This window comes from Vulpes vulpes, chromosome 8, assembly GCF_048418805.1.
Source record: "Vulpes vulpes isolate BD-2025 chromosome 8, VulVul3, whole genome shotgun sequence".
Classification (NCBI taxonomy): domain Eukaryota; kingdom Metazoa; phylum Chordata; class Mammalia; order Carnivora; family Canidae; genus Vulpes; species Vulpes vulpes.
The window spans coordinates 60,377,702-60,387,377 of NC_132787.1; the positions used below are offsets into that span (position 1 = coordinate 60,377,702).

Genomic DNA, 9,676 nt, shown 5'->3' on the forward strand with positions numbered 1-9,676 from the left:
CCCCTGGCCTGAGGAGCTGCCCCACTGTGGGCCCAGAACAGCCTGGAGCAGCCAGCGGAGGCTCGCAGGAGCTCCGGCCTGGCTCCCCAGCCCGGCTAGTGATTCCCCCGCTTCTCGCTCCCTTTCCCAATTCCCGTGTAAGGAAGGAGAGTGGGATGGCGGCTGGGGGGCAACAAAAGGTTTCTAATCTCCCCCCCCCCCATACTCTGCACAACGAAGGGAACTGAGCGAGTGCTAAAAGCCGACCGCCCCCTTTTCCGGTTGCAAGGACAGGCTTTTCCTTTCCCAGCCCTATTCCAGTTTCTCCCGGTCATGCATATTCCGCACAAGGGCAGCACGAGATCGGCGCACCTGCGACCTTTGGCGTCGCCGCGCAGGCGCTGGGCCCGAGAGCCTAACCTCGGACGAGCCCCGCCCCCACCCGTGCGGGGAGGGCCGCGCATGCGCCCCGCGCCCCTTACCCACGACTACGCGACCAGGAGCAGCGCGCACGCGTGGGGCGGAGCTTCCGGGCGCGGGGGGAGGAGGCGGCGCGCAGTGACGTGTCCGGCGGGGTGGAGCCGGGCTCCCCTTCTTGCCGGTCTGCTTGGGCTCCCTTCGGCCCCGAGGCGGCGGGGTCCAGAGGTGCGGGGCGCTCGGCCTGCGGGCACCCGCCGTCGGCGAGTCAGCGGGACGGCGCGGGCGTCCTCGGGACGGGCGGCGGCTGCAGCGGCCTGGGCATGGCGGCGCTCTACGGGGGTGTGGAGGGGTGAGTGCGGCTCGGCGGAGGGCCCGGGAGCGGCCGGAGGCGAAAGGAGGGAGGCGGGTGCCGGGCTGCCGGGCTGCCGGGCTGCGGACCTCCCGCCTTAGGCTGCGGCCGCTTTGCGCCTCCGGGCCGCGGGGCTTCGCGGGGCTTCGCGGGGCTTCGCGGCGGCGCGGGCGCGCGCGTGTTTCGGGGCGTCGGCGGGCGCGCGGCCTCGCCCGGCGCGGGGGCTCCTCTGTCTCACGGCGCCAGCGCTCCACCGCCCCCGCGAGCTCTAGGAGCTCCTTTTCGTCACTCCGGACCCCGGAGAGAGTTTCGCCTCAGCACGTGTCCGGTGTGAAGTTGCTGGACCGAGGGTGGGGAGTGGGACTGTGCTTTGGGCACAAGGGGGGAGAGGGGGGCAAGGGCCTTTGCCAGAGGGCTTCTGGTGGCTACCACAGCTGCAGCCGGAGTCCTAGCCGGTCCCGAGTCGGCAGCCCCTCCTTTCTCGTCAGCGCTCCAGACTCCTCACGCTAGATGGAACCCTCTGTCATTCTTGCATTCTTCCTTCTTAGGAGCTTGTTTGTCGGACTTTCTGTAGTACTGCTTCCCCGAGTGACTTTGGGCAAGACTGCTGCCCAATCTGGGCCACATTTACCACCCGTGTCTACTAAGAGGGATGCATGGGATGGTTGCCACGTTGCCTGCCAGGGAGAGCGTTCTGTGAATCTGGGAGTGTCGAAGCTGGGCACGATGGAGGTGGCTCTTGTCACAGCCTGGGCACTTTCGAATCTGAGATTGGGATTACTCGTAAGGCAGCTGTATCTCACTGCTGACTCAGGGATCCCCGCCCCCCCCCCCCCCCATGGCTTTCCTTTTTTAAACATGAACTGTTAAGGTTGATCTCCCCCATCCTGTATCTGTGGCGCTTTTTAAAAATCCGTACAGAAGCTTGTGCTCATCCCTGTTATATTCATGTGTAAGACCTGACCCCTTTTTCTAGCTTGTCAAGAGATTGTTTGGGTCATTGCTGCCTCGTGCATTAACGACGTCCTCAAACTTCTTGTCATCTTTGAGTTTGATCAGCAGGTCTTTAGTGTCCTCCTCTGATACTCCCAAGAGTGCTGATCAGTAAAGAAACATACACCACACCCCCACAAACCTCCCTCCAAACTACCATTTGCCCCAGTAATAAGCATTTCACCATTTGGTTGCTTACGGAAGCATGAATTCTCCCTGCCCTCTGATCAGTATTTCTCCCAAGGGTGTCTTGAAGAACTTGGCAGCTGGAGCTGGAGCTTGAATGAAAGACAGCTTTTAGCTATTGTGAAAGAAGCGGAGACATGTGCCATTCCCTTTAGTCACGTGTGCTGAATATATTGGCCTGTGCCAGGCATGAGAATGGATAAATGATACGGAGTTTGGCTCCTGGAGCTTGTAGTCAAGTGAGAGGCAGACAACTAAGCACTCTTAACCATACTTTAGGAGTTATGGGGGGACTGATGTGGTTTGACCAACGGAGCTATGGCAGTAGGCTACATGACAGAGGTTTCAAGGATTGGTGGTAGAGAAGTAAGGTCTTGCAGGATAAGTAGGACATCACCAAGGGAAGCCGAGCTGGACCAACATTTCAGCCTGGTAACACATCAAACCAAACCACAGAAGTGGTTTGGGAATTGGGTTTGCGGAAGCTGTCACCATTGCACTGGGCTCTGCCTGTGACAAGGTCTACACAAGCTTAGCTGTCTCTGCAGGTTTGTCTGAGCAAGACTGAGTGCCCTCTTGTGTTCTGTAGGGGAGGCTCACGGTCCAAGGTCCTTTTACTCTCAGAGGATGGGCAGATCCTGGCAGAAGCAGATGGACTCAGCACAAACCACTGGGTAAAGACCACACTGAAGGACCAGTGGGTTTAGTTATAGTTTTATTCCCTGTAACTCCCATTAAGATGGTGGTTGGGGCTGTAACTACAGTTTGTAGGGGCAACACGGGTCATGCAAGCCTTTGTAACTCCTGCTTCCCTTGATTGGGGCCAGCTAATCGGGACAGACAAGTGTGTGGAGAGGATCAACGAGATGGTGAACAGGGCCAAACTGGAAGCAGGGTTGGATCCTCTGGTCCCTCTACGAAGCTTGGTGAGTCTGGGGTAGAGTCTGGGAATAAAGGCACAGAGAGAGACAGACAGTGATTATGACTAGATCAGTCTGTGCCAAGACCTTGAGGGCTTGGTCTCTGGTCTAGAAACAGATACTCTCACCCATTCTTATGGCTTCGGTTATCACCTACAAGCCACAAGGATGGAAAGAGCCCAGGGCTTTGGAGAGCCACTGAGACCCTGCTTTGAATCCCAGTTTTGTCTCTCAACATCTGCGAGACCCTTAGCCGGCTGCTTGCCTCCTCTCAGCCTCTGTCTCATTTGGACAGTGCAAGTAATAGCTCCTTCAGTTGTTGGGAAAGAACAATGACATCCCAAAGTGCTTAATATAGAGCCTGATCAATAAGCACTCTTCAGCGTTAGCTGTGATGCTTAGCTCAGACATTTCTCTCAAGTTGCTGTAGCTCTGACTATCCCCTGGCCACAGCCTCAGTGACATGTTCTGTAGGCACAGCTAAACCCCAGGTATTCCAAACCTAGCCTGCCTCCTCCACTTGCTCTTCTGCTTGACTTTTTCCATTGAGGGTGCTTTTGCCCCTCCCACACTCCAAACCTGGCATTGTTGAATCCCGTCCCTGGGTTCGTTCCTAGACCAAGTTCTTGCAACCGCAGCCTTCTGATGGGTCATTGTGTGGGGCGGAAGGACTGGAGTTGGATAAGCAGGGTGTGCCCAGATGGAGAGAGGGGTAGACCCCAGGAAGGGAGGGGGTCGAGAAAGGAGCTGGGTCTAGGGCCCTGTTCACTCACTTGCTCACATCCCACACGGCCTAGGGCCTGTCCCTGAGTGGTGGGATACAGGAGGACGCATTGAGGATCCTGACGGAGGAGCTGAGGGACCGGTTTCCCCACCTGAGTGAAAACTACTTAATCACCACTGACGCCGCTGGCTCCATCGCCACAGCTACGCAGGATGGTGAGGAGGAAGAATGAGGATGAGGCCGAGAACTGGTTTTCTTGGGGAAGCCCCTTAGTAAAAACTGGTGTAGCTTGTCCTGCAATGTCTGGAAGGCAGCCTCCAGCATTCCCTGCCCTCTTTCCCTATTCTTTTTATTGGCTTAAATCCCTACTAAAGCAAGAACTGGACAGAAGGGGGGAGGGCAGAACGGTGTCTTGACGGGAAGCAGGAAGAGTCAAACCCAAGACTCCACTTCAGAGGAAGGAGCCTCTGGGGCAGTGTGGTAACAAGGCTGGCTGGGAGAACAGTTAAGGGCTAAGAAGAACATGGCAGGAGCTCTGTGATAGTGTAAAAGGCCTTGGTAGCCTGAGATGGGCATTTGAATCTCAGCTCCTGTTTTGCCAGCAGTAACATCTTGGAGAAGTTAGAGAACTCCCTTCCCCATAAAATGGGGGTGACTATATTCACAAAGGTGGTTCAGGATGTTGAATGAGTATCACTGTGCGAACAGGATCTAGCACAATCCTTGGTTCATAATAGGTATCAGGAAGGCAAGTAGTCACTAAGCTGGGCAAGGAGACAGGCTCGTGTTCCTCTCTGTCTCCCAGAGGAGGGCTCTGTGTGGATTGGAGCTCCATGCCGGGCCTTGGTCGCACTGAGCCTCCCGTGCCCTCTCCCCAGGTGGGATCGTGCTCATCTCTGGGACAGGCTCCAACTGCAGGCTCATCAACCCTGATGGATCTGAGAGTGGCTGTGGTGGCTGGGGCCACATGATGGGGGACGAGGGCTCAGGTGAGTTCATGCCAGCTGGGGCCTGGCTTTGAGGCTCAGGGCCTTGGACCCTTCCTGCAGCTCCCCATCTTCCTGTCCCCTGTCACCAATCCCTTGGGGCTGTCTGGGGACAGCTCCTAAAAAATTGTTCTGAGTCCAGGATAATAACCGAGAACATAGGGATGCAGATGGAGGACTAGCGGCTAACCTTGGTCTGGAGCTGTGATTTGTATCCAGGTTTAGATTCGCATATTTGTTGCCTACTTGTGTTGATTTTTGGAGTCCTTAGGGAGAAATTGACCCTATGAAGGCTAAGGCCATAGATGCCAGGACATGCTGGACCAGTCTGCTAATAGGAAAGGGGTATAGAAACTCCTGCATGACCTCATTATAGGTAGCAGGAGTACATTTTCATAGGGGCCCTTGGGGCCAGCTCATGGCAGTGACTCCAGTGGTCTTTGTGATAGCCGACTGACCTTGTCTTTACTGTTGTGTAGGAGCTGGCGTGATCCAGCCACACCTGTTGTCTAACCTCTAGCTTTCCCATTGCGGATCGGTCAGATACAGTTGAAATTGGGGTACCTTAATTTGCTGTAATATCCAGGCTGATCATTAACCTGTCTGAGTTTCCTTATTTGTGAATTTCCCATCTTCTTAGCCCTCTCTGCCTTCCACAGCCTACTGGATTGCACACCAAGCAGTGAAAATAGTGTTCGACTCTATCGACAATCTGGAGGCAGCTCCTCATGACATTGGCTACATCAAACAGGCGATGTTCAACTATTTCCAGGTACCTCCCTCTGCCTCTGGTAAACAGGCTCCCCTGGGATGGGACAGTGGGATACTGAGCAGGAGTGAGTGTAGGAGAAGAACTAGGTGAGCTGAAGTTGGGGTAAATTGCGAGTCAGAGCTGGAGGATGGTGGAGTTCCAGGTGAGGACAGGATTCATAATGATGTGAGTGATACCTATACCAAGAGGATGCCAGGCATGAGGAATGGGAAGGTTGGGGACAAATGGTTAGCTACGGTGCATTCTTGGGTAGCTAGACCCTGCTGGAAAATGAAGGTAGATGCCATTTTATAAGGCCCCAGTGAGATCAGGAAGCAATGTACTCAGACAGAGACAGCAGGTAAAGGTTGAAGAGGTGCCTTAGACAGTGAGCTGCTTCTGGCCTGTATGAGTGAGGGAGGAGAGACCATTAAAGAAGCGGATAGGGAGACTTCTCCGGGAGCTATAACCTCCAACCCAGGGCTTTAGGGATCAACTTTCTTATGTCTGGGCCATACTTACTTGTGGGGGGTTAGGAAACAGCTGTCTTTAGCTGAATCTGAGGTAAAAGGGGAGAGGATAAGGAAGGTAAGTCTATTCTCTGAGTAGGAGGCACTTTTATGAGCTGGGGATGGGCTCAAGGACAGAGATGCTGGAAGATAGGACCTGTATTTTTAAGGTTCAGGGATTGATTGAAGAGAAACTCTCGCCAGGGCCAAGGTGAGAAATAGGGAGGGACCAGGAAGAGAAATCACTTTTGATAGCAGTTGCCATGGAAAGTACAGTTAAGCTACCCTGACCCAACAGGTTGGTTCTACACCCCGCTGATATGTCTGCCACTTCCTTTCATCATTCAGTCATTCTTACAGTCATTCAAAGGATGAAATGAGATCCTGTGTGCAACGGGGGAAACACTGGTCCCTCAGGACCTGCAGAGACAGTTTGTTAGGGTGAAAGGAGGACCTCCCATGGTCAGAGAAGTTTTAGAGAAACAGATTTCTCAGTTCAGGACTTCACAGGGCCTTTAATTTGCTCATGTGCACTGTGTCTCTGAGAGTTGCCATGTGCAACCGTCCTTCAATTCCTCTCGCCAAAGAAATATTTTCAGGAGCACCTCAGGGAACTACAGAACACACTTTGGTGAGTGTACATCTGTGCTCTGCTGGATGTATCCAAGCTAATGTGCAAGGAGCAATGGAATCCATGTGGGAAAACAGACAACTTCTCTCAAATGAGAAATCTCAAATCCTTGTGTTCTCTAGAACTTTAAAAAAGCAAACATTATTCCAGCTTTTCAAGCAGAGACACTGGGAAGGTCAACTTGGGTGGGCAGACTGGGCATTTGCCCTGACTTCCAGTGACTTTCTGTGCCCTTGCTCTGTCTCTCAGGTGCCAGATCGGCTAGGAATCCTCACCCACCTGTATAGGGACTTTGATAAATGCCGCTTTGCTGGGTTTTGCCAGAAAATTGCAGAAGGTACTGGAGGTGGGGCAGGGTTTTGTTTGGTTTTGTTTCCCAAAGACCTCCCTAATTGGGGGATGGAATGGGACTCATTTGGGAACTGGAAGCTAGTTTCCCTTTGCCCAAGTGACTTTAGTTCTCTGCCACGGTCCTCTGCACCTTGGTACTGGTAGGCCTTGGAGTGGAGCCAGAAGGACATGTGGTTTGTATTGACAGTTATTTTATATTCTCTGTGTTTTTGTTATTGACAGCTGTCAATGGCTTGTGCAGGTTCTATGTCTGTTTCTGAGAAATTTAGGAAGCAATTGTTCTTTGAGCAAATCTATAATTAAAAAACAGCCACCACCAATGATGTCCAGAGAACTAGGAGATCATAGAGAAGTTCAGCATATCTGGTTGGGGGTCAGGAGAAGCTAAACCGTATGGCTTGCTTGTCTGCAGTATAAGGTATCATACTCCCTTCATTTGGATTCCTACAGCCTCATGGCGTGGTAGGTTCCTCTTAGACCTTGTTGGATGGAGGCCCTTTCAGAGCAGAGCTAGGGAGGGGCTGGCCACCAGCAGACAGTTGGATAGGGGGGTGGGGTGCAGCAGGAGCACCAGCCAGCTGCTCAAGTAAGGTCCCCAGAGGTGAGAGACCTTCAGGGACAGGCTCGGAAACTCTGTGTAAGCTGGGGTACAGACTGGATGCCATTGTGCTCCTCTAGTAGGGGCTGCCCTTCTCCTGCACCTGGAATGAGCCATCTCCATACAGGACACCCCTTCTGGGGTGGAAGTACTGGGTGGGGTTGGGGTAGTAAGGATGGAGAGACAGCTTTGGGGGCTTGCTTACCTATATGGTGTGAGGTGGGCAGACATTCAAATTTAGACTTTTGCTAGCCATAGGTGCTCCTCCTGTTGCTGCCCTGCGACAAAAGGAGTAACAGTGGACGGACAGCAACCTAGGCACTCACCAGGTCCACCTGCCCCCCCCCAACAGGTGCTCAGCAGGGAGATCCCCTTTGCCGGTTTATCTTCAGGAAGGCTGGGGAGATGCTGGGCAGGCACGTGATAGCAGTGCTGCCAGAGATTGACCCGGTGAGTCGAGGTGGGAGGTGAAACCTGGATGCTGCTGGGCCAGATTGGGCTCTCTTGTCAGGGATGAGGCTATCCTATCAAACTCCGTAAATGGGGCAGCCCTGGTGGCTCAGCGGTTTAGCACCGCCTTTAGTCCAGGGCCTGATCCTGGAGTCCCAGGATCGAGTCCCACGTCGGGCTCCCTGCATGGAGCCTGCTTCTCCCTCTGCCTGTGTCTCTACCTCTCTCTCTCTATTTCTCATGAATAAATAAATAAATAAATAAATAAATAAATAAATAAATAAAATCTTAAAAAAAAAAAAAAACACCTCCATAAATGGGGCACAATTTTAAATGAACTTAGGGTATGAGAAAAATTCTGTACAAAGTCTGTAGCACATAAAGTTCTTCAGTCCTGCACCTCCCCACTATGACCTCGGCAGCCTGTATTCATCTGTAGTAAATTGGTTTAACATGGTGCATGTTTCCAGCCATTTCCCTCCCTGCTGTTTCTTTCCTCTGTATTGCTGCTTAACCCTTTTTCCTTTACATTCTCTCCCTTGGCTTATGAATCTGTTTTCCTCTTTTTTCCCCTCTTTTCTTCAGCCCACCTTGGCTAGAGGTAGAGGAACAGGGAGAGGGTGGGCTGGTCTTCAGAAACTACGCACTTCCACGCTGGAGAGGTTTGGTGGCCCCGTGTCCATTTCTGCTTCCCTCAGGTCTTGTTCCAGGGGGAGCTAGGCCTCCCCATCCTGTGTGTGGGCTCTGTGTGGAAGAGCTGGGAGCTGCTGAGGGAAGGTGAGTACAGGGTGGGTGGGTGGGGTACCCAGGAAAGCTGCCTGCCCCAGGGAAGCCTTGGGACCTGGGCAAGGCCTTGACAGGCCACAGCCCTCAGTCGGTCAGGGAACCTTTCTGCAGTGTCCCTTCCAGCTTCCTCACACTCTTAAAGTGATGGTCTTTTTAAAGGATTTATTAAATATGCACCACTTCTTAAAAATCAAGGATAAACTTCCTTTGAAATTGAAGCTTCTGACCAGAATGTGGTGACATCTCTAGTCAGCACAGTTGCAGACAGAAGGAAAAAAAGGCACCTTCTTTCGCCCTTTCAGTGTTGGTGTAGGTAGCTGTGTGGTTTCCATTAGACATTCTGAAGTAGTTGGAGGGACCCCATTGCTTCCTTGGAGTTCCCGGCGTTGGGTGCCTAGTTGCTGCACGCTCCAGTAGCCCATGGCTGTTACTGGGCTCATGTACCCTGGTGCCCTGCCTGTTAGAGATTTGGCATGTGGGCCCCTTGAGGACCTGCACAGGAATGCCCCAGGGCCTGGGCCTCTCCTTTCCCTCCCTGTCTTTGTCCCACCTTCTCCTGGTCTAAACCACAGGGTGCTGGTCTATTCTTACCTCAGCCCTCTGCCCTCTTTCCCTTCAGGTTTCCTTCTGGCGCTGACCCAGGGCCGAGAGATCCAGGCCCAGAACTCCTTCTCCAGCTTCACCCTGATGAAACTGCAACACTCATCTGCCCTGGGTGGGGCCAGCCTCGGGGCCAGGCACATCGGGCACCTCCTCCCCATGGACTACACTGCCAATGCCATTGCCTTCTACTCCCACACCTTCTCCTAGGGCCTGGCCCTGGCTCCACGTCTCCAAACCCATTGGACACTGGGTGCTGGAAAGGAGGAGGCTTTTTTTCCTTCTCCTTTTTTTTTAAAAATGGAAAATACATATGAAAGAAAATAAATGCACTTTATCTACTCTTCAGTTGGATTGTGTTATCAAGCATGCTTGCTGTGTACATCCTCAGCAGGAATCCCAGAGAGCCTGATCAGGGATGTCTAGAATTCAAAGCCCTGTGC

The 9,676-nt window shown here is 53.0% G+C and overlaps 1 protein-coding gene across 2 annotated transcripts; it reads left to right on the top strand.

Annotated features, from left to right (window-relative positions):
• Positions 1 to 515: 515 nt before the first annotated feature.
• On the top strand, positions 516 to 9,581 carry NAGK (N-acetylglucosamine kinase). Of its 2 annotated transcripts, XM_025994594.2 has the most exons (11): positions 516 to 748; positions 2,517 to 2,601; positions 2,755 to 2,853; positions 3,645 to 3,786; positions 4,450 to 4,560; positions 5,217 to 5,329; positions 6,698 to 6,785; positions 7,750 to 7,847; positions 8,433 to 8,448; positions 8,546 to 8,624; positions 9,253 to 9,581. In XM_025994594.2, exons 1-11 carry the CDS (start codon positions 720 to 722, stop codon positions 9,548 to 9,550), a joined length of 1,158 nt encoding a protein of 385 aa, XP_025850379.1. In that variant the 5' UTR covers positions 516 to 719; the 3' UTR covers positions 9,551 to 9,581. The 2 variants fall into 2 exon arrangements, with proteins under 2 accessions (XP_025850379.1, XP_025850380.1); XM_025994595.2 differs by lacking the exon at positions 8,433 to 8,448.
• The last annotated feature ends 95 nt before the right edge of the window (positions 9,582 to 9,676 follow it).

Excerpts from the sequence above, each read along its gene's own strand:
- NAGK (XM_025994594.2), top strand. The coding sequence starts at position 720 with ATGGCGGCGCTCTACGGGGGTGTGGAGGG. Across the intron at positions 2,602-2,754 it reads GACTCAGCACAAACCACTGG|CTAATCGGGACAGACAAGTG; the intron begins GTAAAGACCACA and ends GATTGGGGCCAG. Across the intron at positions 2,854-3,644 it reads TGGTCCCTCTACGAAGCTTG|GGCCTGTCCCTGAGTGGTGG; the intron begins GTGAGTCTGGGG and ends CACACGGCCTAG.